General features: G+C 38.9%; 3 protein-coding genes and 3 non-coding genes across 6 annotated transcripts; 2 read left to right on the forward strand and 4 right to left on the reverse strand.

Moving 5' to 3' along the window:
* Positions 1-364: 364 nt before the first annotated feature.
* Positions 365-9454, reverse strand: LOC139152594 (large ribosomal subunit protein eL8-like). The gene is made up of 6 exons (XM_070725835.1): positions 9325-9454; positions 8852-8975; positions 4404-4553; positions 2398-2618; positions 1183-1383; positions 365-567 (listed from the first exon to the last, which is right to left on the reverse strand). The coding sequence occupies exons 1-6, from the start codon at positions 9427-9429 to the stop codon at positions 463-465; spliced, it is 906 nt and encodes a 301-aa protein (XP_070581936.1). The 5' UTR covers positions 9430-9454; the 3' UTR covers positions 365-462.
* LOC139115050 (small nucleolar RNA SNORD36) lies at positions 656-733 on the reverse strand. The gene has a single exon (XR_011548030.1). It is a non-coding gene; the product is annotated as a small nucleolar RNA SNORD36 (small nucleolar RNA).
* On the reverse strand, positions 1466-1545 carry LOC139115049 (small nucleolar RNA SNORD36). Its single transcript, XR_011548029.1, has one exon. It is a non-coding gene; the product is annotated as a small nucleolar RNA SNORD36 (small nucleolar RNA).
* Positions 3105-3179, reverse strand: LOC139115052 (small nucleolar RNA SNORD24). The gene has a single exon (XR_011548032.1). It is a non-coding gene; the product is annotated as a small nucleolar RNA SNORD24 (small nucleolar RNA).
* On the forward strand, positions 9384-15254 carry LOC139152595 (mediator of RNA polymerase II transcription subunit 22-like). Its single transcript, XM_070725836.1, has 4 exons — positions 9384-9500; positions 12526-12660; positions 13132-13212; positions 13755-15254. The coding sequence occupies exons 2-4, from the start codon at positions 12535-12537 to the stop codon at positions 13971-13973; spliced, it is 426 nt and encodes a 141-aa protein (XP_070581937.1). The 5' UTR covers positions 9384-9500; positions 12526-12534; the 3' UTR covers positions 13974-15254.
* Positions 15255-16355: 1101 nt separating this feature from the next.
* Positions 16356-25292, forward strand: LOC139152593 (uncharacterized). Its single transcript, XM_070725834.1, has 5 exons — positions 16356-17076; positions 18295-18407; positions 21531-21706; positions 22907-23027; positions 23997-25292. The coding sequence occupies exons 1-5, from the start codon at positions 16602-16604 to the stop codon at positions 24405-24407; spliced, it is 1296 nt and encodes a 431-aa protein (XP_070581935.1). The 5' UTR covers positions 16356-16601; the 3' UTR covers positions 24408-25292.
* The last annotated feature ends 952 nt before the right edge of the window (positions 25293-26244 follow it).

A 26244-nucleotide genomic window follows, 5' to 3' on the forward strand; every position in this document is an offset into this window, starting at 1 on the left:
GCGCCTCCACACGACCAGCCATGGCATACTCAGCAGCGTAGACCACTACCATGTTCTTTGACGTATCAAATATGGAAAACAGACAGCTACAGGTGTCACAGGGTAGTACGCTAAGCACAGCCCCTTCACCATATATGGAATGTGCAAATTTACGGTGACCGTGTACCTTAACCTGCAAGTTTTCTATGATGTTAATCCTGCTCTTACTTTCAAGTTGTATTTTGAGTGTGCGCTTCAAACCATGGGTTCCCTGAATATACATCAAACTATCATGCTGATTTAGCTAGTTCTTACATGTAATATAGAGCAAACAATGAGGTCTTCTTATGAGCCAAGGAAGGAAAAATGATACGAGAAGCTAATATCTTGTAAACAGAATTCTGTTCATATTTTTTTTATTTGCGTGGTAAATTACAACACAGCGGTATGTTTATGTTTATGTGTTCATGAAGTGTCCAGTTCTTATCCCATCTTGCTGGCTAGTTCTTTCTCCTTTGCTCTTTCAAGTTTGGCAATTCTTGCCTGAGATTTTGCACCCATAATGCCACCACCCCAGTGACGACGTATCTGTAAAGTGAAAAGACAAGACATCATGACAATTTCGAGTTGACAGGATAGAATCACAACATCGTATTTGAGTGTGATGCCCCAATGGATAGCTCAGTGTTAAAAAGCTCGGATTGTTGATCAACAGCTTTGTCTTTCAGTTGAAGAAATTCAACCATCATTGCAGAAGGGCAAAATTCAAAGAACATTTTGTTCAATTATTCACTTGTCTGCCTGTATATCTGGCCTCAGACTCCCTGACAATTTCAACATGTGACTTTATATCCTTGAAATGTGTAACTGCCTCCTGCTAAACCTTAAACCTTGAGGTAAACAAATTTTTGAATATATGGCAGTTTCTACACAAGTGGTATGCTAGAAGCAGTAATGCAGTCTAAAGTTTGCAGTAAATGTATAATATCATACCATACAAACTTATTTGCATACATTTGACAATTGGATCAGTGAACTGTCAAATATTCTATTTTGGGCAAATGGTTTCATGGTTCCACATCTTAGACAACTGGATTTGCTCACATCAGAGTTTCTATCACAAACGAAATGGATTTCAGGGAGGCAAAAAATACATGAAAGAAGTATATGAAAGAGTAAGATGGTCATTTTTTGTAGATTTACCTCCTCGTATCTTTCATTGTAGTTGGTCTTCACTGCTTCAATGAGTTTATTGAGAGCTGGTTTGTCCTCAGGATTGACAGTAGTGAATGCAAGACACGTGCTTGTCTTTCTGTGTACCACTGTTCCCAGCCTTGCTTTGCCTTTGACAATACAGTATGGGACACCCATTTTACGGCACAATGCTGGCAACCAGAGAACAATCTGAAGGAAAATGAGTACATTTGGTTAAAAGTCTGACCTTTGACCACAATCAGAAAATTTTTGAGCTTTGATGCCTGTGAAGTAAGCTCAGTGTTAAAAAGCTCGAGTTTTGTTGATCAACATGGCTTTTTTCAGGTGAAGAAATTCAAACCATCATTGCAAACTTAACAGGCACATGCAACATCATTTGTCGTCATGACGCGATAAACTAGCTCACATATCACATCAATAACACGAGGAATCTTTACAATACCAGCAAACTGTAGTCTACAGTGCACCACAACTGTGATAATCAACTTTACACTGTATGTTGCAATCTTATTACATTACCTTGTAGTGTACCTTTCAAATTACATTAATAAAACATTCAATAGTAAAACGTTGATATGCTAGTCAGACATATCTATTGCTATTCAGGGGTTTCTCTGGTAAGTTCAATGTTCCATCAGATGATCACCAAGTTCATTTTGAAGCTGATCACCAGTGTGCCCTCTAAGGGGAGGTGAAAAATTTTTTTTGAGTCAAACTGAAGAAAACTTGACTTGGAGTGCGTCACCGCATGCATGAAAATGGTTGTAAATAAAAGTCAGTAGTTGTAAGTGTAGCGCCCTCTATGGTAGTGTCTTTCTCGATTCCTGGTATTCTCGTGTGAGTCAGTGAGAAGACAATGAAAACAACAATGGCTGCCTCCTTCCCCATCGATCGATCAGCAAGACAAGTGTACAATCGGCACGTAGTATCACTGCAGAGACTTATAGAAATGTCATATTCAACTACTTTTTCGCCCCAAAAATTACAAGGAAAACATGTTATCTGTGAAAATTATGAATCTGCTTAGCATTTGTACTAATTGACAGGCTTTTTACAGCTGCGTCAGATTACTTGTAATTTCAGTGCGTCAGGCGGATTTGCTCTGCGTCATGAGGCATCAAATTGGCTTAGCGGGCACACTGCTGATCACAGAACCATTCCTTAACTGCATTATACAAATAAATGATAGCTTCAATACTTTACCTCAAGAGGATCAACATCATGGGCAATAATAACCAGCTGTGCTTTTTTACTTTCTACAAGAGCAGTTACGGTGTTAATTCCAGATCTTGCCACTGGTGGTCTCTTGGTTGGTACATCATCTTTACCCTTTGCCCTTTCCTCAGCTCTGCCTTTCAGTCGAGCATTCTTTTCTTGTTTCGACTCTGGCCGATATTTATTTAATAGTTTAAAAAGCTGCGTTGCTGTAAGATCAAAATTGTGACTTTTTAAAACTTTAAACACAACCTTGACTAATTACACTGTACTTCAACACTATGATGATCAGTGAAATTGTAAATCAGTATTTTTGTTTGATGTGGACTATTGGATATATGAAGGTGAGGGGTTTCATTAACTTAAAGCTCTTAAAAACAACTTGACAAAAGTTGACGTATCTGTAAAGCATGCAATTGGAAGACACCAAATTTGAAATTAGTGGTCACTTTCACAATTTTGTATATTTCTGCACAAGTCTTCAGAGGATTTGACTGTTAAATTTTAACTGCAGATGGATGAGATATTTTGAATTGTTTCAAGGCCAAAAAGAGGGGGTTTGGCTTGGGATTCCCCTATCAAGCAAGTCAATACAGAAGATTCCACTTATTTCTATGGTAGCAATCAAACCCACGATAGGCACACAGTGGAACAAGTGAAGTGACCAGCTCCAGAGTTAAACACTGAAGATTATGTGCCTCAGAGATATGGTGGTAGGTTGATATCAACGCTTCCCTCATATAGCAAATATTAAGTACTCATCATTGGCACAATGTTGGGAGTTCAGGGCTCGAAATAATACCTATGTGCCTGTCCCGGACAAGTGAAATTTGGCCTGGGACAAGTAGTTTTGAGAAGTACTTGTCAAAGTGGACAGGTAGGTTTTTCAGCCTGCAACCAGTATTTCAACCAATTGACTACAGCAAATATTTATAAGTTAAAATTTATATACCTTTTACAATTTTGAAAATCATTATTTGGATATTTACCTGTCAGAAAAAAGAAAAGACAGTTCGATAATATCTAATCACTGTTTACAGGAGGCAGCCATGTTGATTTATCTAAGGTCACGTCTCAAATTAGATTGGGAGATTCTCAAAGCTATCTCGACACCCAGGGCGCTGTTAAGCTAGTTTACATATGATACAGGTAGAGTTTCTTGAATTGAATTGAAATTAGTATAGTTTCTTAAAATAAATTATGCCATTTTGGACAGGTACTTTTCTCACCAGGACAGGTACTTTTTATTTTGACTTGTCCAGTGGACAGGTGGTTGAAAAAAGTATTTCGAGCCCTGGAGTTCCTTAAAACTGGATAATTTGTGGAAAGTTTCACCCACATCTGATGATGTGATACATGAATATCAAACAAATTACTGATTTACACTAATCCTTCATTTCCAAATGTATTATAGCACTTTGCCTGCCAGCAGATTCTCAAGGAGATCAGACCAATATTACAAATGCTACAAAAACTGTCTATAAATAACCTTGTTGTGTCTCTATCACAGCTTCCTAAATTTCTTACTACTGTATTTGCAATTGTCTCAGTGACAGCTAACATATGTATGTGATAGGGACAAACATTATTTATCATTGAGATGTGACCTGCTGGCAAGTACATTTAGAAATAAATTAAACTGCCACAAGGCAACATGAATCTCATCATCATAGTCATGCCAACAATGTTGGCAGTGTGAGTGGCTGTACTTTGCATTTGAAAGGTTAAACAGGATTATAAGCTGTCATTTTTCAACGGTGATTTGTATGCCTGTTAAAGAGCCCTACCTGAAAACCCCAAGAAAAGTTTTCTTTGTTGTGACACAATCAATCTTATCTAGTCTGAAAACATTTTACAATGAAAGTAAGCATATTGGAAAGTCAAAAGATTAGACTCACGCCAGAAAAATTCTTTGGCACACCAATAATGCATGTAGAACTTATGTCTCCAAAGCAAACCTTTGCAGTTGAAAATGATAAAATTGTGAAGTTTACCTGTTTGCCTATCCAGGGTCTGACTGAACTGGTTGATTGCTGGAGGCACTTTCAGTCTCTTGTACAGAACTGCTTTCTGACGTTGTAGACGAACATACTTGGGCCACTTCACATACCGTGTCAGATCTCTCTTGGGTTGGATGTCCTGACCTGTGGGTAAGAAATTGTAGGTATAATGAGGACTAATGCTAGCTTTTGCCAACTAAGTAAGAAATACGTGTGAGACAATTTGAAAATTTTCAATATCCATCATGTCCAAAAATGTGTTTATTTGTCTTGCACTAATTTTTCCTGCACTATTGAGATATTTTCTGTGATGGTACGGCACATCTACACTGGCCACTGCAGAGGATAAAATGCTGTCACTTATCCTAGCCTACAATAGCATCACGATCCATTTCATTCTTGTTGCCAGTTGGAAACAGGGCCAGGGTTTTTGATAAGGTTTGGGGACATCACATTAATGCATAATTACAAAAACCCTGTATCGTTTTAATGTCTCCTTATGTGATTACATCAACATACCTAAGAGAACCATAAAACCCAAGTGGCCTTACTGTGAAACCGCTGTAAAATCTATCAAGGTAATACCCTTAACAAAAGTAATGCACACTTAAACTCATTGAGTTTTGTAATATGCGCGAAGAGTAAACTCAGTCCCTATAGGTGGATATCATGGAACACTAATTCCAAATTGGATACATGAATGAAGTCTGACTCAAGTAAACAGGTGAAAACCTGGCTACAAAATTGTAGCGCTACAGTGAGGCGGTCGGTGAGTTTGGATTTTGCAACTTTGCTCACCAGTAGCACTACAATGCCAATGGCCCTGTAGAGTTCCAAATAAGCACATCGCACTGGGTGAGGTGTGTTGATTTGAAATGCTTTACTGCATTTGGTCATTCCAATTTATCACTACTTAAGACTAAACACTATACTACACTAACCTTGTTGTTTTTGAAGTTTGGAATTTGTTCAAACACATCATTGGCGTTCCGAAAACATTTCTGGGAGCCGCGATTACCAAATTCCGGTAATGGCGGCTAACAGAAACACGTATGCCCCACGCTCATTGTTTATGGAATGCCATCGACGTCTTTGAACAATTTCCAAATGCCATAAACGACAAGGTTAGTGTAGTATAGTGTTTTGTCTTAAGTAGCAGTGTTCGCGCTACCGCTCGCCAGACGGCAAAATGGCGAATTGATTCACTCATTGGCGACTCAGACGGTCAGAACAATCGCCAGACTGGCGACTCAAAATTTGTACGTTCGGTCACTTTGTTCTACGATGTTCTGTTGTATTGCGGTGTTTTGTTTTACTTCTTGGGAAGTCTTCCGCCATAGTACTATCGTACTCATCTAAGTATAAGCCCTGCCACTGTTTTCAGAGTATAATGGGTCGTACAAGTTGGTAAAATTACTTTTCAGATGATGGGACATCGAAGTTCCCGTGATAGTATCGTGAGCAAAATGGCACGTATACCCAATACATGTACTTGTGCCCCTCCGAAATGTCCCCCGTTACCTAAATAGAATAGTCCCACTCTAGTTACGTCCGCCATTGTTCACGTTCACGCTGTCCTGTTTTCCCGGGAGGTTGTCATAGTCCAAGTCTAAACATGCAATTTCAGTTGTTTTCAGCGATCATCCTTTCATCTGTGAAGAGCTTTTACCGGTGACCATTACAATTTTCACTGCTATGCTGTTGTTTTAACAAGACACGGACCGTTTGATCTTGGAAAGTAGAGTTGCTTTACGTGCAGCCAATGCACATGCCAGTTCAGGGTTCACACCATGCTCTTGAACGTGAATGGCAGCACACATGATGTCTTTGTTTCACGTTTATATTTTATCTCAAGGTATGATTCAAGCTGAAATGTCACCAAAATGTCACTTCTATATCGAGGGATTGTGCAAACCAGTTTGATTTAAACAGCTTTGTAAAACACTGTTTACTTAGCTTGGAAATTGTTACTGAGTTTTGCTGTCTTTGGCCATGCACGGACGTGTATCAATATCAGTGTGATCATGGCATGCCATGCCACGTTCATGAAGATCTTGAGGATGTTACTCTTTTCTGTATTTTTTTGTACTTCACAATTTCTTTGGTTGACGTTTGAAAGTTCACAAGTGGTGTTCAATAGTCATGCATGAGTTTTTGATACGAAGCATTCTTTTTATTGAAGCAGCACTGAGGATACATATGATGATGAGAAAGTGGCAGACCTGAAATATTTGGTTATCACTACTCTTGAGTATTTAATGATATCACCTTTGACCCTTCGAGATGAATGTGTGTGACCCTTGACCTCACCTCTCATAAGAAAAATCTGGCTACTTGTGTTCACACTGTATTAGCCAAAAAGGCTAATCAGCTTGAGTAGCCAGAGCAAACCCTGCAGTAGTGATAAATTGGTACGACCAGATGCAGTAAATGTGTAGCATTTCAAATCAACACGCCTCACCCAGTGCGATGTGCTTATTTGGAACTCTACAGGGCCATCGGCATTGAAGCGCAACTGGTGAGCGAAGTCACAAAAACCAAAACTCACCAACCGCCTCACCGTAGCACTACTATTTTGCAGCTAGTGAAAACCTGCATCTGTGTTGGTATCTTCGTATCCATAACCTGAATTGACTGAACTGCCTATTTGGTAAAAATTACAGATTTTAGGTGGGATACTGAATAACATAAATTCTTATCAGAGTGGCCACAGGCATTTCTTCTGAGAATAGTTGGAAACCAATAGAGATGACTTTGCAGCACACATGCGCAATTGCTGAAACTTGATCCAGCTTTTATCAGGTTTGTGCAACAGAGGGATAAATCTGATTTGTGTATGATACCAAGGACTGCTGTTGTGAAAGTGCATGACATATGCCTGGCCAAGATTTCCAAATTTTCAAAACTGATGGGTTCTAAGATGTCAGTCATTGTCACCTTACAATGACTTTGTGAAAAATCACAAAACTACTTATGTAAACTTTTTTCTGGGCACAAGCATCGCTCAAAATTAGGCAAGAACACTGCTTGACGATGCACAGTTAGATAAGAAAGTGTGTACATTGGCTGTAACAATATATCCATGCATAGGGATATGCAATATTATTTGTCACTCTATAAACAGTGTTGAATCTAGGATCTTAGGATTGGGGGACATTTGGGCCCACTGCCTTAATATTTTGGGGGACATTTCAAAATTTGGGGGACAATTTATTGGCAGCAAATTTGCATATTAATCTGCATATTAAATTAGCATTTATTTAAAATAAGTATATGAAGTCTTTGTACATCTATTCAAGAATATAATTGTTTTGAATAAAGTATCACAAATTCACTCACATTCATAGAAAAGATGCAGCACATTCTGTTAGTCTCAAGAGATAATTCTTTCAATATTATGCAAAAATACAATTGACAATTTCCCCACAGTGAGAAAAGTAAGTTCATTTGTCATTTCACAGCTCTCATTGATAGAGCAGGACTTTTTTTAATGACTAAGTAGTCTCGATCTCTGCAGCAGTAAGTTCCCATAGACATAAAAGGGTAACCTAGGGAGTCTAGAGTGATGACGCTTTGTCCTAAGCAAGTTTGGAAAATGGCCGACACCATGTGCTGCATCGAGGCAAAACAAACACAGCACACGTCCCGACTCTGACAATGCAAGCCGTGCAAGTATTAGTAAATGCATTCTTACTGAAGAACTTGACATATGACCCGTCTGGTATAAGATCTGAATAGATATTCACTGTTGTTCTCGCCAGATCGAATTTCTTGGCAAGCCATGCATGCGTGACCGTGACATAACGACTTGACAAACAACATGACATCAAGCTACGTCTAGTATCTCGATCCATGTGGACACATGAAATGTTTCAGAAAATTTGGAATTTGGTTTGATTTCCGCTTGATCAAGAACATGTTTTTTCTTTTTGAATGGAATAGGTGTGTTGGCTACATTTTCCAAAAACCTTTCTGTGTGAGAGTTAGTTTGAAATTACTCCCGTACGTGAATTTTTTTCTCGTCACGGCTGTCAGTCAGTACATTCACAAAAAAGTTTTATTGACAATGTAATTGTAACAAACGCGAATGTCATTTCAAAACGGACGTGTGCTGCTAAAGTATTTATAAATGAAATCATTGGTAACATTCTAGCAAAATATAGCAAATCATCACGCAAAGTGGTTACGTTTAACAATGAAAGAAAACACACGTTGACCTATTTACAGACCCCCCTCTTTGTGAGTGCGCCCAAAGTGACGCACTGGGTAGATTTCAGAGCGGGATTTTTTGCTGAAAGGCGTCAATCCCGCGATGGCGCGCTCTAGATTCAACACTGTATAAACAATCGATCTCAACTGCATGAAGTATCAGGAAAACAACTGATGATTAGTGAATGTGACAGTTGTCAGTGCACACCACAGAAAAAGTGTCGTGTACCTACCAATACCAAAGTTCTTTGGCCGTTTCTCAAAAAGTGGGTTTACCACTTTTTTCGGTGCTGCTGTTTTGGCAGCATAAGGGGCCGGGGCTACCTTCTTCCCCTTCGTCGTCTTCTTGACTTTAGGCTGCAAAGTGCAAGGCAAAAGCTGTTAAAGCTCCCGGTTTCATACTCTCACTTCGAGTGGTATAAATCATCAATACAGCAGATACGGAAGACTGTTTGCATCGCTATTAGGTCCAATACTGGTTTATATAGACTGAAGCCACAAAATTACATGTGTAACTTGCTCTCAATAACATTACCAAAATACAGAAAGTTTAACATTTTATCGAAGCGAAAACGCCCTAATAATTATTTAAAGAGCAAAACTATATTCTTGTTTGTTTAAATATGCGATGTGAGAAATGTTAAGCTGACGGATGAGACTGATTTTATTAGATATCTTTTTGCTTCCTGGGGATCGGAGTACCCACCATCTTGGCAGCCACGAAAAAGAGGCTGTTCTCATATACGACAGGCGAGATATTGCGAGATCTGATACGGAATTGTGGGATAGCAAATGGCTGCGCACAGGGCATGAACAAAGTTGGAAACCAGCTTTCAACTTGCTACGTACACAGCTAAAAAACGCTCTGTACGCGTGCAGCATGTAAGTAACTAATGGTTCATTAGCCATAGATGTGCATCCGTGATTTAGCCAACGGAGAAAGAAACCGCAACATATAAAATACTGTGATCAAAGTTCGCTTCCGTGTGCTACAGCGGCGTGAGCGACAATTCTAGCCCTGCGTAAGGTGCTGTCTGCACGTCTGTTCCCGGCGTTATACGGCCTCGCCGTTAACCGCCGGGAACACATAGCATCGTACGCAGGGCTACCCTGTAGCTGCAAAATTGTAGCACTACGGTGAGGCGGTCGGTGATTTTTGGTGATTTTGGTTTTTGTGACTTGGCTCACCAGTAGCGCTACAATGCCGATGGCCTGGGGAGTATAAAATAAGCGCATCCCACTGGAATTAGCTGCAAAATTGTAGCGCTGCGGTGAGGCGGTCGGTGATTTTTGGTTTTTGCGACTTCGCTCACCAGTAGCGCTACAAGGCCGATGGCCCTGGGGAGTATCATATAAGCGCAAACCACTCGACCAGGCGTGTTGATGTTGAATGCAACATATTTACTGCATTTGGTCGTACCGATTTATCACTACTGAAGACTAAACTGTATACTGCACCAACTATGTCATTTATGGGGTTTTAAATTTGTTAAAACACGACGATCGCGTTCCGAAACATTTCTGGGAGCCGTCATTACCAACTTCCGGTAATGGCGGCTCCCACAAACACCGACGCCCCACGCTCAATATTTTCAGAACGCGATCGTCGTGTTTGAACAAATTTCAAACCCCATAAACGACAAAGTTAGTGCAGTATACTGTTTAGTCTTCAGTAGTGATAAATCGGTACGACCAAATGCAGTAAATATGTTGCATTCCACATCAACACGCCTGATCGAGTGGGGTGCGCTTATATGATACTCCCCAGGGCCATCGGCCTTGTAGCGCTACTGGTGAGCGAAGTCGCAAAAACCAAAATCACCGACCGCCTCACCATAGCGCTACAATTTTGCAGCTACACTGGACTAGGCGTGTTGATGTGAAATGCTACATATTTACTGCATTTGGTCGTACCGATTTATCACTACTGAAGACTAAACACTATACTACACTAACCTTGTCGTTTATGGGGTTTGGAATTTGTTCAAACACGTCGATCGCTTTCCGAAAACATTTCTGGGAGCCGCCATTACCAACTTCCGGTAATGGCGGCTCCCAGAAACATGGATGCCCCACGCTCAATGTTTATGGAACGTGATCGACGTGTTTGAACAAATTCCAAACCCCATAAACGACAAGGTTAAGTGTAGTATAGTGTTTAGTCTTCAGTAGTGATAAATCGGTACGACCAAATGCAGTAAATATGTAGCATTTCACATCAACACGCCTAGTCCAGTGGGATGCGCTTATTTTATACTCCCCAGGGCCATCGGCATTGTAGCGCTACTGGTGAGCGAAGTCGCAAAACACCAAAAATCACCGACCACCTCACCGTAGCCCTACAATTTTGCAGCTAGGCTACCCTGTATTCATAATTAATATCCACTCATCCTACATAGCTACTGTACTGGAGTGTCATAATGACTTACGGCGTGTGCGTTCGCGCAAGGGTGTCTCTGGTAATTCCTAGCTCTGCATGGCAGGGCCGGTCCTACTAATTACTGCCCGTGACTACCCGTAGCTGCCCGAGGACTGCCTAAGAACTGCCCGAGCACTGCCCGAGGAAAAAGTGGGCCAAATTTCGCCCATTTTAACACTAGGCCAATAGGTTCAGTATATTTCATGCCCAGCCAACCGAAAATATAATTGATTTGGCGTTAACCTGATGTTTTCTCTGGCGGTTTTGGAACACGGAAGACGACAGCTTGACAGTGAGATCATACCATTCAGTCCGAGAGGTGGTACAATAAACTCGCCAAGCGCGAACAGCTTGACAGCCTACCACCCTTTGCACTGAATGGTATGATCTCACAATCAAGATGGGGACGTCTTTCTAGTCGAAAGCCTGGCGTTTTTCGGGTTCTAAACCGCTACAGAAAACACTAAATTAATGATATTTTTTGGTTAGCCAGGCATAATATAAGTTCAAGCTATTGGCTTAGTGTTAAAATTGGCGAAATTTGGCCTACTTGCTCCTCGAGAGTTCTCGAGCAGTCTACAGGCAGCTACGGGCAGTAATTAGTAGGACCCGGCAGGGCTTTGCTGCGGATCCGTAGCCCTACCACTCCCTTTGCTGGTTGTGTTGGGGGAGAGTCACATTGCGAGTGTAGTGATACGTACCGGCCGCCACGTACTATTTATTCTATGCATAGTACGCGGCGGCCGGTAAGTATCACTACACTCGCAACTGTAGGGGGAGTGGCAAAGGGAGTGGTAGGGCTACGGATCGGCAACAAGGCAAGGCTGTGTGTTACCGGCGTTATACGGCCTCCCACCGGCCGTAAAATGCCGGTAACACACAGCCCTGCTACGCAGAGCTATGGTAATTCCAAAGCAAACAATAACTCTGAATGCACAACAGTACAATTGTGAAAAGGTGTGCTTTCACAGCCAATGTCACAGCATAGGGCCTAGGGGCAGTTCACATGTCCGTCCCCCCAGGGGTGGAGCAGGGGTGTCTTTGTCTCAGCACAGGTTTCTTGTTGCTATGGTATATTTATTTTAATACGTTGGAGTATGATACTGCCAATGAAGATTTATACTACCAACCTAAAGTGTCGAGTATCTTGAACTGGTTTTCTGAAGATTTCTTGTTGAAGACTGAAGGATGACTCTGCATGTACAGTGTCATGTATTTGTCCTGTGATAATCTTACACCGTTTTATCATGAGAGTAATTACCTAATGCACCAACAAGCAACAAGAACCCTGTGCTGGGACCAAGACACCTACCCCCAACCCCATCCCTCAGGAAGGACATGTGAACTGCCCCTATGGTCACAGTAAACCATATGCTGGACATACAAAGATGTCCCTTTTCTGAGTTTTGCATGTTTGCATATCACATTGTGATTATGTACATGAAGTTTTTTACAGTGTTTAAATTCTGAATATTATTGATGTTTCAGTTATCAAGTATGGCTGCCTCTCAGCGTGCCATACCACAAAGTAAAGACACACTGTTGAAGTCCTACAACAAGAGACTGAAAGATGACGTGAAATCAATGCTGGACAACTTCACATCAATAGTCAAATTAGCAAAGGTTTGGTTAGAAATATCTTTGTCTTAAGTCACTTCTTCACACCTCACATGACTTTATTTACTCTCTGCTTTTCTTATTTTCATTACAGATGCCAGATTTGTCATTGCAAATTCTACCAGTATTGGGTGAATCATAAGCATTTGATACATTATTCAACAAAGAATACATCATAGATGTACATGTATTTCATACAGCAACAGAAATATGTCAAATATCAGCACTTACTATTGAAGTGACAGGAAGAAGATCCTTTGTCAAAATGTAGAGTTCAACTCGCAGCCAGAGATTAGTAACAACAGAAGCTCTGGCAAACTTTGCTTCAATAAGTGGTGGTGTTGTGATCGGCACAAATATATCCAACAATAGCACAAATATATCTAACAATAGCAGATAATTACATGTTGTCCCATGAGTTATTTAATTTAATGTTAGGATAACTCATTTGGATTTCTGATGTGTGTTTCTTGCCAGATTGAAGAAGAGACTCAGGTGTCAAGGTTCACACAGGCAGAACAGGACAATAATGAGATTCATGTCAGAGCAGCCAACATTGTAAGTACCGGTATACTGAAAAAAAAAGATTTCGTTCAACCATCACGGACTTTTTGATCTGATGCTTTAATTTTTCCTTGACATTAGTTTTCCTGAATTGTATTCAGTTTTGTTTAGTAAGGAACAATTTCTCACAGATTTCAATGAAATAAAAATTATATCACGTATTTTAATATGATTCAAAGATGTTTTCAGAACAATACAGCATCACTACAGTAAGAAATGTTTCTTTAGTAACAAATTTTCTAAGGCTCAGGAAATATTGAGAGGAAATGAAATATGTTTACTTTTAGCCAAGATTATTGATAGATTATTCCAGTTGGCATAGTGCAGCTTTAGAAACTATACACCATGGCTGCATTTTGTTGCATGCAAATGCAGCTGTAGAACATAATGCCCTTTGAGCAAAATACGATTTCAGAATCAGTAAAGATATTCTGATTCAGCTTTGGACAGTTTAACTGGATAGGACATCAATCCCTAATTATTTGTAATATATATCTGTACATTTATCACACTGGACTATAATGTTCGTCTTTCAGGTGCGGGCTGGGGAGTCACTGATGAAACTGACCGCAGATATCAAACAATTTTTGATTCTTAATGACTTTCCATCTGTCAATGAAGCCATTGCACACAGGACTCAATATTTAAAATCTGCACAGGCAGAGTATGACCGCAAGTTAATGCAGTTGAGAGACGAAGTAGCCATTGATTTGTATGACGTTGAAGAGGAGTACTACACATCAAGATACAAATAGCTGAGCTCTCAACAGTGTGAATTTGACTGAAAGATATTGTCTGCAAAAGGATAGCATAGCCTCATCCTACTTCAGTGGTAAAAATTGAAAACAAATCTTCCCCATCATTCCCTGTGACTATTTCACAATGATGATTACCCATGGTAACCAGCGGTCTTGATTTTGGGGCCAGGTTACACATCAATGCATACATACATAAATTATTCTGTAAGGAAGATTGAATAGATGAAGGTAGACTTTGATGAAAGTAGACTGCACCTTTTCTATGGTAATGGCTATCAGTTGACAAAGACTGGAAAATCAGTGTCAAGTAAGGAAATTGGCTTTCCTGAAGAACACTGAACTCATCTTCCATATGCTGTTAATCCAGCTTCATCTGAGGGTGCCATTCTTGATGAATATATATGTGAACAAATGTAAACATACCCCTGTTTAATTACACCATGAACATTTGCCCAGGGTCCTTAACTCTCATCAGAAAGGCAACCGATACGTTCCGTTATAGAAACAATAAAGAAAAAATTTGTACCAGGTCCTTGCTGAGTGAACTGGCTGATATTTCATTGCTTTCTGTTTCAACATTTTAAACAAAGGCAAGTTGTTGAACTTGATGACCTCAAAAGGATTTGTATAACTGTGTTCAAAAAAACTGTTTGATTGTTTTTGCAGTACTTCAGTTTTATGAGCCTGTATGGGTTGTTGTAGAACAAAAATGTAAATTTTATTCTGTCAGCATTGTGCCCTTCAAGAAACACTATTTCTGGAAAATTTGCACCAGTATGAGGCAGTATGAGGAATTATGGAAATTTTATTTTGTCAGCCAAATATGTTCAAATGTAAACCAAAAACGTTGCTTGTATCACTGGCACTTTGTTGGCATTGTTGCATGTCATATTTGCTCAGAGGGCAGTGTTACCCTATTACCATGTCATTCTGTATCAGGTGGATGAGGAAGTCATGTTAAATCATCTGTTGTCACGCCTTTTCACTGTCATCAATTAAATTGTTTTATCAATTCACACAAAACAAATGAGTTCTAGAAAGGTGGGACAACAGCAAAACCAAATCAAAACTTTGACAAGTTAGAAAAGGTTAGTACATAGGAAACCAGATACCGTTTACAACAAAAATCCAAATCTTATATTCACAGAAATGTACAAGAGCCACCAATGGTACATTCTTTTCAATTATATTGCCTTTGTAAGCAATATGTATGTGTTTTATTTCATGTATGTTTTTGACCTCCATTAAGAATAAATAAAAACAAGATTTTTCTTTTAACCTCTTGCCTACATACTATACTTCTCCAAAACAGTAATTTAAAACACAGCTGAATTCATAGTGTTCAATGACGTCTTGGTATCTTTAATTACTTACATCAGAAGTAATCTTGCAAATATACACCACAATATTTTCGCAGAGTTACGATCACAAAGTAAAGGAGATGTTTCTCTTTATACTTCACAAAGAGTACACAGATCATGGGGAGTTTCTACTGTTTTTTGCCAACCAGTAGTTGTGTTAAAACAAGTATGTTACGTATATTCTGAAACTCCCCATTGAAAATGTGCGGAAGATTAAAGTAATTGGAGTTATTTCATAAAATAAGTGCAATTTTAATAATATAAATGATTTCCAAAGAAGAGTACCAAGTTTACATTTGAATAACCAATATTTTTCATTTTCTACATCAAAATATACAGTGATTTTGTTTTTAAGGTAAGTAAATCAACTTGTTTCCTCTTAAAACAGTGAGCACTTTAGTTTGGAAGAAGCTTTTGTAATTTCTGAAACTACATTTGTGTTAATTTGTCTGTTTCTGAGAAATTGGCCTATCCAAGTTCATCTGGTGAACTCAAACTTTCTCCCTGGATAAGGGGACAGTATGAAACAACGATATCCCAGTGGCTATTCCCTCTTCACTGAGCAAGCATTGTCTGTTTGCTATCTGAAAAAGACTGCTTTTTCTTGCTCATAACAAAAGTGGACAGATGTGCTTTGGAAAACATACTAGCTGGGAAAAGTACGTCAGACCTTCCTGACATCTGAAAGATACTTGTAATAGTCCTGGCAAAATTAGTACATGAGACATAACAGCATAGTTTGTTTTTGTATTGTGTATTGATATTGTGTATAATGTAAGATATTCTAAATAGTGACCTCATTTATGCATGGTATTTCTACACATGAGTAAAAATTAGTCACATCCCGTATCTTGGTGTTGTTTTACGTACCAAGTTGGCGATTCAGTTAGCAGTACGATTCAACTTGCTGCCCATCGCGGAAACTCCAGAGCATGTATAGAGCCGGGCTGAAGAGCAGGGTGTGCTACTACTCACCGCTGAGGGCGCGTTACCAGCAAGCTAGCAGCTGCTTTGTGGCAGTTGCAAGGCCTGCACCTAACTGATGGTGATCAGTTGAAATTTACGTAAGTGTTTTAGACTCTATTTGTAATATTAGCGGAAATCTATATCTGCTAAAAGGTCATCGGCTTATGTCTGAAAAAAGTTTAGTACCTCTGTGACAATATGCACTGAACGCTAGAAAAGAATCGCCTCTGGAAGTGGCGTTGGTCTTGTTTCAAACTTCTGAATCTGAGTTCTTTCCTCGCCAAGTGACCTTTCAACCATGGCAGAATGTGAAAGTGGTGATGCCAACAACGGTGATGAAAATAACAGTAGGGATGAACAAGTGCTGAAAAATAGCATTCGTACGTCAAGCGATAATGGGGATGGCTATCATGGAGATCCAAGTTCCGACACGGAATCGGAACCAGACAAGTGTAGCAACGGGCGGGATGTTCAATGTCCGGATTACCGCAGAGGGACTTGCTTGCGACTGAGATGTGACCACCAACATCCACACGTATCGTATCCACCGGCGCCAAAGTGGGAATGGTGCCACTTACAAATGTTGAACTTTGAAAATCATTCGGTGCATTTCAGCAGGCGAATTTTGTCTGAAGAAGACATCATCTGTCGGTGGTTGTTGGATGAAACAATTCAAAATGATTGTTTGCCAGCAGTTACTGCCACATCAGTTACAATAAGGCAGTTAGACAATGTAACACCAGTACAATATTGTGCAGGACTGACCAAAGCCAGTGAGTATCTTTGTCGTCTCAGGATCTGTGAAAATTGAATTCGTATTACTCGTACACATTTTGTTAACAAGCCAAATAGTTGGTGTTTCATGACACCTATAAAGAAAAGACAAGCCATTGTAGTAATGGTTTCCCAAATCAACAAGGGGACACCGTAAATTTCTGGTCGCCCAATCGGTTTTGATGGTTACCAGAGATTGTCTTATGAAATTCTGATTAAATAAATAATGGATTTGTATTTTTAGAGATTTTCTCATTGTTTTCATAGATATGTGGCTAAATTGGTACAGGTGTACCCAGTACATTTCAGCTTCAAAGCACAAAATCTATGACAGTTTTTCTCTAAAGAGGGCAGAAGAGGGAAGGGATGTCAAAAGACTAAATTTTGACCAAATGCTGACATCAAACATTTGCATTTTCTACAAAATGACTGATCAACCCTCAGGGATCTCAGACTGAATGAAACACAAGTAGACAAACAATAACTTACAATACTACAAACTAACAATATACAGGAAAGAGATTACAAAATAAATAATAAACAAAAAACAAACTAATAGGTTAGGAAGAAACAGATCGTTGAACGCAAACTGAAAAGCAGACTGACCGAAACTAAAATACTACAAATATGTCTATCATAACAATTATGAAACTATCAGTGATCTAATCACCTTTCCATGAAGGAGAGTCTTCCTCTCTCAGCTCACAAGAATGTAGAGACGACTACTAAAATGAGATAAATGTTTGAATAGAGTTCGATTCTCCATATGTTTAGGTACTATTTATTATTTTAGTAAAATTTTGATTTCAAGAAACTAAACACCTATCTTTCACATCAGAAACGAGCTACAAATGACACCTGTCAATAATACTAGTATGAAAACATACAAAAAACGAACATGTTAATAACTTCAGCATAGTCACTGATAACAACATTCTTTTTATCAGTACACATACTGGATTGCAGCATTTAAGATGATTATTTTTATGAATAGTCTTTTGCCAAGCTGTCTTTTTTAATAGCTGTCCAGTCAAGCTGGTTAAAACATGGTTCCATTGCCTGTAACCATGGTTCCAGTAACCATGGTTCTAGTAACCATGGTAAAAATCAGAAAGATAACTTGAATTCCCATATTGTATTTGACGAACTTGAAAGATTGAAGATCTCTAAAAACATACAGAGACACTTATGATAATGAGAGTTATGATTATTTGCAGTCAAGCAAAAATTACAAGCTGATTCCTTTGTTGAAGTTGTTCAACAGTTTGGACAGAAATATGATCTTGAGAATGCAGAAAGTGAGTGTCTTCTGGAGGCTGCCATGAATGATGTGAGTAGGAGAAGGGAATTTTACTTCCGAAAATGGTCTGTTTTATGGTAGAGGGAAAGTGGCCTGTCATTGATCTACTATGGAATTGTAGTCAGCTTGTCATAGTTCTGTAGACTTAAGCATTCTTGAACTGGGCTGTGAAGAGTAAAAATAAAATCGCTGAAAAGGTTGTTTTCACTCGTTAAATAATGCTTGGAAAGGCAAAAGCAAAAAATTTCCAGCAGGAAAATGGTTTAAGAGCGTATTTACTGGAAAAAAGTGCATTTTCCGAAGCTAAGTCACATTTTGCCGCGAAAAATCAAACCCGGATGTGTGACGTCAATAGGGGGGACAGCCTATCTGCATGATCTGTGGTTGCGTGTAATACGATGGCGACTAGAGTTGATTACCACGACCAAAACAGTGTCTATTCGTCCTCTGAGGACGAACAAATGTTAGCTAGATTTTGGACTGTACGCGGTAGCTGTAAGTCTCTAGCAAATTGTGTCAGTCGTACTGACAATACGCTCGCTCGTAGTCGTACTGTCCGTATTACGCTGATTCCGGGTGATGTGATTCCGGTGAAACTCCGCTGTATAACGTTCACTCCACTCATCGCGTTCACCCCCGGCACTCATCGCGTCCACTCACGCCGCGCGTTTCACATGAAAGCAGAATACAAATCATTTCGTTCACTCCACTCAAACATTCACAAATCACAGACTTGAACCAAGTCTAGATGGTACTGTTTATGGTAGTCCTTCACTGGCTTCAGAGAGAACGCTCGCTCGCACTGCCCGTATTATCGTACTGTCGTCTCATGTCAGTCCTGACAAGACGGTACGGCTACGCTGATAAAGGTTGAAACAGCTAGGCTGTCAGGGCCAAATAAATTGGTGTTGTGAAAATTCCGGCCGAAACCTACTACGTGCCGAAACATCGAAAACCGGTGGAAAATGTGTATGATCTTTTGCTAGTGTTCTACCGTGGTGTTTTCAGAATCCAATCATGTAAACAGCCGAAAAACTTTAAATCATTGACATAGCTTTGACATGAGATTCAAACCCTCAAATTTATGCCCGTGTAAAACTTGGAAAATTGTTCTCCATAATCCTGTCTCAGTATTTCACTGTACATTTATATTTCCAGCAATCTGTAAATGTTGATTGACTGACTGTACTGTGTCCAAGGTCACGCCCTGCCACGCACAGTCAAACATTCAACAGGTGCAGCCAACGGAGCTATTCATCGAAAAAGCTATTCCAGGAGCATTTTTTGAGGGCAGGGGAAATTTTAATTTTGCTAGGGCAGGGGACGTGTTTTAGGTGGTAGGGGAGCAAATTTTAGGGGTTTTTGTAGGGCAGGGCGGATATCGGTTGATTGTCCTGGGGACAGGGCTTGGCGAAAAACTTTTTGAGGGGAATTGTTTCCAGGGCAGGGGAAATTGGCAAGTTTTTTTTCGCCACAGGGTGAGGGAGCTTCAAAAATTCACAGTGGGGAGGGGAAACAGGCAAAAATAAGTGGGGAGTGGGTAAAAATGAAGTTTGAGTGTGGGAGGGTAAGTCGAAAAATTTTCTGTGGGAGGGCAAATTATGAACAGCTAATTAATTACCCTCTTGACTTAAAATTAGTCAGTTCACATTATTTGTCATGCACAATATATCTTATCACAGTAAGGACCTTTTTAAAAGTGCATTGTTCGTTGGCTGCACCTGATTTCTACCGCTCACGTTTTTAAATATGAATTTCTGATATTTTTCGCAGATGAATTTCTTCGATAATTTGAGCTTAGGTGTGTTGTAGTTGTAACTTGTACACTGAATTCGTCGTCGAGTGTAAATGGCATGATCCCGGGCGTATGAGATCGTTTGCTGTGCAGTAATATACGATGTTGCACAACACATGGTTTGGCCACATAGAAATGCTTGGAAAGCACAGTCGCTCGAGAGCTATTCAGCTCTGGGACTATTCGCCCCATAGACGAGTGTACAGAAGCGAGTTCTCGCTTCTGTGTACACTCGTCTATGGGCGAATAGTCCCAGAGCTGAATAGCTCTCGAGCGACTGTGTTGGAAAGCAAGCACAGTAGTCGTCGTTGTCTTTGGTTACCGAGAACTCGTGAGGTAGGACTACACCACCAAAATAACCTAGCTAATCACTAGTTTTCTTAATAATCTTATAAATTAGGGCTTGCCTTCTGGAAAATCCGTGATCGTATTCCGTGCGATTGGCAAAACAATCGGCAAGTGTTTGTACTAAAGTACGCTCGAGGCTACAGGGGTAAAATTAATCCGCTTTGCTTCCACAAACTTGGTCCATTTTCTGGCCAGATTTTCATCCTTCGGCCATTGAAACAATTTTGATTCTGAATGAGAACGATGCATAGAGAGAGACACAACGCTTAGCAGTTCTCTGTCCCTAGCCCTGCATTACAACTTTTCAAATGGATTTGGAGAATGCGTGCAAAATCACTGGCGTGAATAGCTAGCGTCAGCGATCGATGTCCTCGGATGACGTCATATCCGACATTTGCCGAAGATTACCGAAGATTTGTATCTTCGTATCCAAGGGCGTCGCTAGGGCCTTTATTCGGAATTGGGAGGGCAGTTTTGAAAAATTCCAATGCTGATGTTTTTTTGACCATTTAAGTCGTCAAAATGAACAAGCAATAAAATTTTCAGTTTTACTCTTCACCAGCCCTTTAAGCATTCTTGAACTTGGCTGGACCTCTTTGTGATTTGATAAGTGTCTACTATTTTTAAGCAATGTGTCATATACTTTAATGAAGTCTTTATGCCAAAATTGAAATTTTGTTTTTGAACAAATTGCTTTCTCTTCAATAGAAAAGTACCAATGTGGCACAGTCATTCATGAAGCAATTAATTTTGCAAATAACCATGAACCAATGGTGAAAATATCAATATCGAAAAACTACCTGATATTGTATGGGTCTCGCTCAATAACACAGGACACTGTTGTGGTTAAATTTATTTAGTGTTGAAAAGATGAAAACTGGTGACCAGCATGTTGATGCATCAGAAGACACAGTGTTTAGCAGGTTATTCAGTTATCAAGGATACCACAGAAAGTCAAAGACATTTGTATAACTCTGTGTAGTATAAGTTTGTGCCATTACTCTTCACAGGGATTACCGGATGCACATCCAGTTGTCAATCCCTATACCAGGCCTACATTGCTGAGATGGGTATCACTTTTTGATTCATTCAAATCATGCGACTTGCAGAAAGCATCATTGGCCCATCTCCTTGCTAAGTTGGCAGAAGTTGCAGCCTATGATATCCAGTGCCATATATTAGTAGGGTATGTACTTAAGGTAGAAAGCCCCTTGGGGATAGATATTCACTCTCAAATTTTTACAATGCTTTTTTGGCAATGGTATCCCACTTGTTTGGGTTCACTTTGAAGTTCTTGTAGTATATAAAGTTTTTACCCTCTTATTTTTACGAAAATGAAAATTATATTTTTCCCGATAAAGTAAACACGGATGTACCCATTTTCAAATCTGTCTCATTGAATCCAAATTTCGAGGGTGCCCCCAATTTTTACTTTTGATTTTAAAAGTAAACGGTCGAAATTTTCCTTCAGGAAAATTTCAGCAAAAGTTTAAGTCTTTCAATTTTGAGGGAATTTTAGAATTCAGCTAATTGTGTTTTAGTGTCTGTATATATGCATGTTTGAATTTATACAATGTTTGTTTTGAATCTTGCATTTAGACTTGCATTAAAACCTCTGTAATTTAGCAGTAATATTTCTAGACCATCCTGCATTATCAGAAGTTATAAAGATGATCGTAAACAGAAACTGCAGTCAATGTCGTTTGAATGGCAAAACAAATGAAATTCACTGATCACATGTGGTATTATTTTGATAAAGCATGATTTTCTAACGGCAACTCTAACAAACTGCCATACAACATGTGCCTCATGTATGGTTTCAAAAAAATTTACACTAGTACCAAGCTACTCATTTGATTTTGACCTAGACAACAATTTATAGGGTTATTCACAAAATACGGCCCTGTATGGACGAGAGCTCAGTGAGTGACAAGTCACTCACTGAGCCCGAGCCCATACAGGGCCGTATTTTGTGTATAACCCTATTATTATACACCTCCCTCCATTAATCGTCCGTATAAACTAATTCTATGGTAAATTTTGAGGGATGTGGCACGCGCGATATGAGTGGAACGCGCGCGATTGTTGAAATAAATTGCAAAACAGGCGCCTCGCGCGTCTCCCGTATTTGGGACTCCGCGTACTATACAAAATACGGAAAGTTATTGGACGGTCAAACTCCCATAGGTTACGGCAGTAGGTATATAATAATACTTGGTATGAACATTCAGTCAGTTCAGGTTGTCACAAGCAAGGTTGAGGTTCTTCATACGTCGGTTGCATAAACTGTGAAATGCTTAGATCCAGAGTAGCATATTTCAAGTGTACTGATGTTGATTTGAATTTAAATGTTATGTGTTCATACTCGTTGGTCTTGCTGTTGCAGACTTAATGAAGAGACTGAAAAAGAAATTACAGTTTGTGGCCGCCCAGTGTCTGTGTGCAGTGATGTGGAGGTTCAAACACCTGATGGTGATGGCATAATGCAAATAATCATATTTGAAGAGGTAATGTGTTCCGGTTTACCTGTATGACTGGTTGTACATATAGACATTTGCCAATTCCGGCCAGGTGAAATTCCAAATGAACTATATTTGGTAGATTTAGCTCAATAGATGTGTCGATCTATAGGCAATTGTAGGACCTGTGAGTGATATTTAACTGGTCCACAGTTGAAGTCGTTTCACATTCATTAGAAAAATGGATCATCTACAATGGCATTCTGGTTGTCCCAGCTTATCACTTAGAACAGAAACAACAAACAACTATATAGAAAGTGCAAAGTCAGCTGTGATTTGCCATAGCGAATTTGATGAAACTCAAGCATCTTCACATGCACAAGTCTTGGCTTTTTGTTCTGTGATAGAAGTGTGCATGCATATGGATGTCTGGCTACCTCAGCAGTTTAATTGTGATAACTTTTAACAAAATCAATCAAGGCATATATACCTTGATCTTTTGAATACATTACAATCAATTGACCACAACTGATTATTTCAGAAAGAGAAGTGACATGTGTATTACTGTCAATCATCATTCATTAGCATACAGTCATGTCATCAACTTTAATGTCTTAATATATTCATTGAAAAAAATTGAAACCAAAAGTTCAAAAAATTGCTTTCATTTGTCTTCCAGTCTTCTTAACCCTTTGAGCGCTAACGTCAATTTTTCTCACCTTTTTAAAATGAAACTCAAACAATGTCTTTCACATTTTCTCAGAAATTATTATAAAAAACTGAAGCCAATGTGATATTATGTCAATTCAGTCCAAATCTATTACAAAAATTACAGAAAAATATAAAAAAAAAATGTACAAAATGTTGTACTAAAATTTTGGAGGGAAAAAATATGGCACTCAAGGGTTAATCAAATATTAGACCACATTGATTTGAGTTCAGTATATAATACAAGTCTGATTTTAATTTGGAGTATTCATTGCTAGCTATTTGTTTATCAATATTTTTTCTCCACAGAATAAAACACATGACAGGCCACCAGACGTCACCAGCATCCTTCCAAAGATGGCATGTCAGGCTCTGGCCTTCGCTGATGTCACTTCATTCGGTAACAGGATTTACAGAACCGTATACCAGGTTTTCCTCCATGTTGCAAAATCCACAGAACATGGACAGCTCCAACTGTGTTCCTTCCTTACAAAATGTCATCTTTCAGTTGACAGACTACAGAAGATGGTGCAATGCCCCATGGGAAGTTCTCATTTACCATGTCACATAATTCATAGCAAAGTTGACTTACCAACATTTCAAGACCCCCAGTTTATTTTATTTCTTTACAAGGCAATCAAATCTGTGTTGTTAGCATTCAAAGGACTTGAACTCGATGAATTAAGAATGAAATGTAGAGATAGAAGAAAAGTAAAGTGAGGAATGCAAATATCTGTGAAACTCTTACACACTTTGTAAAGGTTTGAGATACAGAACTTACATTCCCAGAAATCTATTACTTCGCTATAGAAAACTTATGTTAATATAGTTTAGAACTTTGCCATACGATTTGATTGGTTGAAAAGTGATTTGTCAAAATTTTCATGGCATTAAAATGTCCAGATCAATCACATTTTTCATACACAAGATAAGAAATTTTGTATTTATAAGGTAATTTTATTTAAAATCAAAATACAGTGAACAGATTTTCTTCATTCAGCACACCCAATGGGTAGTTTTGCCAGTCTCCACTCTTGTTGTAATCTTTTTGCCCCAGCTTGCCATTCCATACAATAACTGGAAACGTAGCTCCCTAGGATGATGTTTAATTGTGAAGTTTCCCTAGGATGATGTTTAATTGTGAAGTTTCCCTAGGATGATGTTTAATTGTGAAGTTTCCCTAGGATGATGTTAATTGTGAAGTTTCCCTAGGATGATGTTTAATTGTGAAGTTTCCCTAGGATGATGTTTAATTGTGAAGTTTCCCTAGGATGATGTTTAATTGTGAAGTTTTCCTAGGATGATGTTTGATTGTGAAGTTTCCAGGTTGGGCCCAATATTCCACTGCCTTGCTGTTCAATATTCAAAGGAAATTTACACCACAAATGCTTCTTCCATGACCATTAGAAACTTTACGGTGCAAAACTTTTCAATGTTAATATGCAATACTTTTGCTGTTTTCAAAAGCTTTTTGTTATTACAGTATGTAATGAATTCCCCTGCGTACTTGAATTTCAAAACCGGGTGAAATCTGTATTTCATGAACTTTTCTGTTTTTAAAAGTTATCAGTTTTCTATTTGTATAATAAAATTAGCGAAATTATTATCCTTCTGTCTTTTGTAGCATTTATTTATTATCAGCAAATTATCAATGAGGATAGATGGCTGGGGTTATTCCCACTTTCCTGATGAAATCCATTATAAATGTATTTTCTGATGAAATTCATCATTAATTTAATAGATCTACAACAAGAATCAGATGATCAGTGAATATCAAGATTCTGAGAAGAGACAAGTAGCCCTAATCTAACCTACAGTGTTTTTCCTGTGTAAATTCTCTTGACAAGCTGTCAAATTTTGATCACATGGTCTAACTACTGATATACAAATCAGATCAGTGTGAAATTTTCACATTGTTCAGTACACTAACATTAAAAGATGGAGCAAATACAATACACTCCATCAAGATTAAAGGGACAAAGTCGGCCATTTTTCATGAATTTTGTTTGATACGAGATTTAGACAAAGAAACCATCGCGAAAATGAATTAATGGTCATGACCATTAATTCATTTTTGCAATGGTTTGTCTATCGTCTCTAAAACCGGGGTCAAATATATGCATGGTCACCCATTCATTCAGTATCTTTCAACATGTCAAACAATATAAGTAGCATCTCGTATCAAACAAAATCCATAAAAAATGGCCAACTTTGTCCCTTTATTTTTTATAATAATAATAATTATTTATTTGGCAGTTTTATTTGGCAAATGTTATACAGAGAGCAGCCTTGAATCCACAAACAGTTATATAACACAACCAATTTTTCTCTTGGGCAAGACACTTTTCCGCAAAAATGGTATTTTAATTGAAATAAAGGGTAGATGCAACAGGAAAGAAATATTGCTGGTGAATTCGTGTTGATATACAGAGAAAATATTATCTTCAAAGATATCTTCAAAATTTTGCATAAATTGCACACTCTTCCACTCTCCAGCTGAGGTTATTATTTTTGAAGACACTGAAAGGCGGTAAGATATGAATAACATTAACATATG

This window comes from Ptychodera flava, chromosome 16 (genome assembly GCF_041260155.1).
Source record: "Ptychodera flava strain L36383 chromosome 16, AS_Pfla_20210202, whole genome shotgun sequence".
Classification (NCBI taxonomy): domain Eukaryota; kingdom Metazoa; phylum Hemichordata; class Enteropneusta; family Ptychoderidae; genus Ptychodera; species Ptychodera flava.

Coding starts and splice junctions, on each gene's coding strand:
- LOC139152594 (XM_070725835.1), bottom strand. CDS start 9,429: ATGCCCTGTGCGCAGCCATTTGCTATCCCACAATTCCGTATCAGATCT. Junction 4,554..8,851: donor GCCAAAGAACTTTGGTATTG/GTAGGTACACGA, acceptor TCTTACCCACAG/GTCAGGACATCCAACCCAAG. Junction 568..1,182: donor ACAATGAAAGATACGAGGAG/GTAAATCTACAA, acceptor TTCACTTTACAG/ATACGTCGTCACTGGGGTGG.
- LOC139152595 (XM_070725836.1), top strand. CDS start 12,535: ATGGCTGCCTCTCAGCGTGCCATACCACAAAGTAAAGACACACTGTTG. Junction 12,661..13,131: donor CAATAGTCAAATTAGCAAAG/GTTTGGTTAGAA, acceptor GTTTCTTGCCAG/ATTGAAGAAGAGACTCAGGT. Junction 13,213..13,754: donor ATGTCAGAGCAGCCAACATT/GTAAGTACCGGT, acceptor TTCGTCTTTCAG/GTGCGGGCTGGGGAGTCACT.
- LOC139152593 (XM_070725834.1), top strand. CDS start 16,602: ATGGCAGAATGTGAAAGTGGTGATGCCAACAACGGTGATGAAAATAAC. Junction 18,408..21,530: donor TGGAGGCTGCCATGAATGAT/GTGAGTAGGAGA, acceptor TACTCTTCACAG/GGATTACCGGATGCACATCC. Junction 23,028..23,996: donor AAATAATCATATTTGAAGAG/GTAATGTGTTCC, acceptor TTTTCTCCACAG/AATAAAACACATGACAGGCC.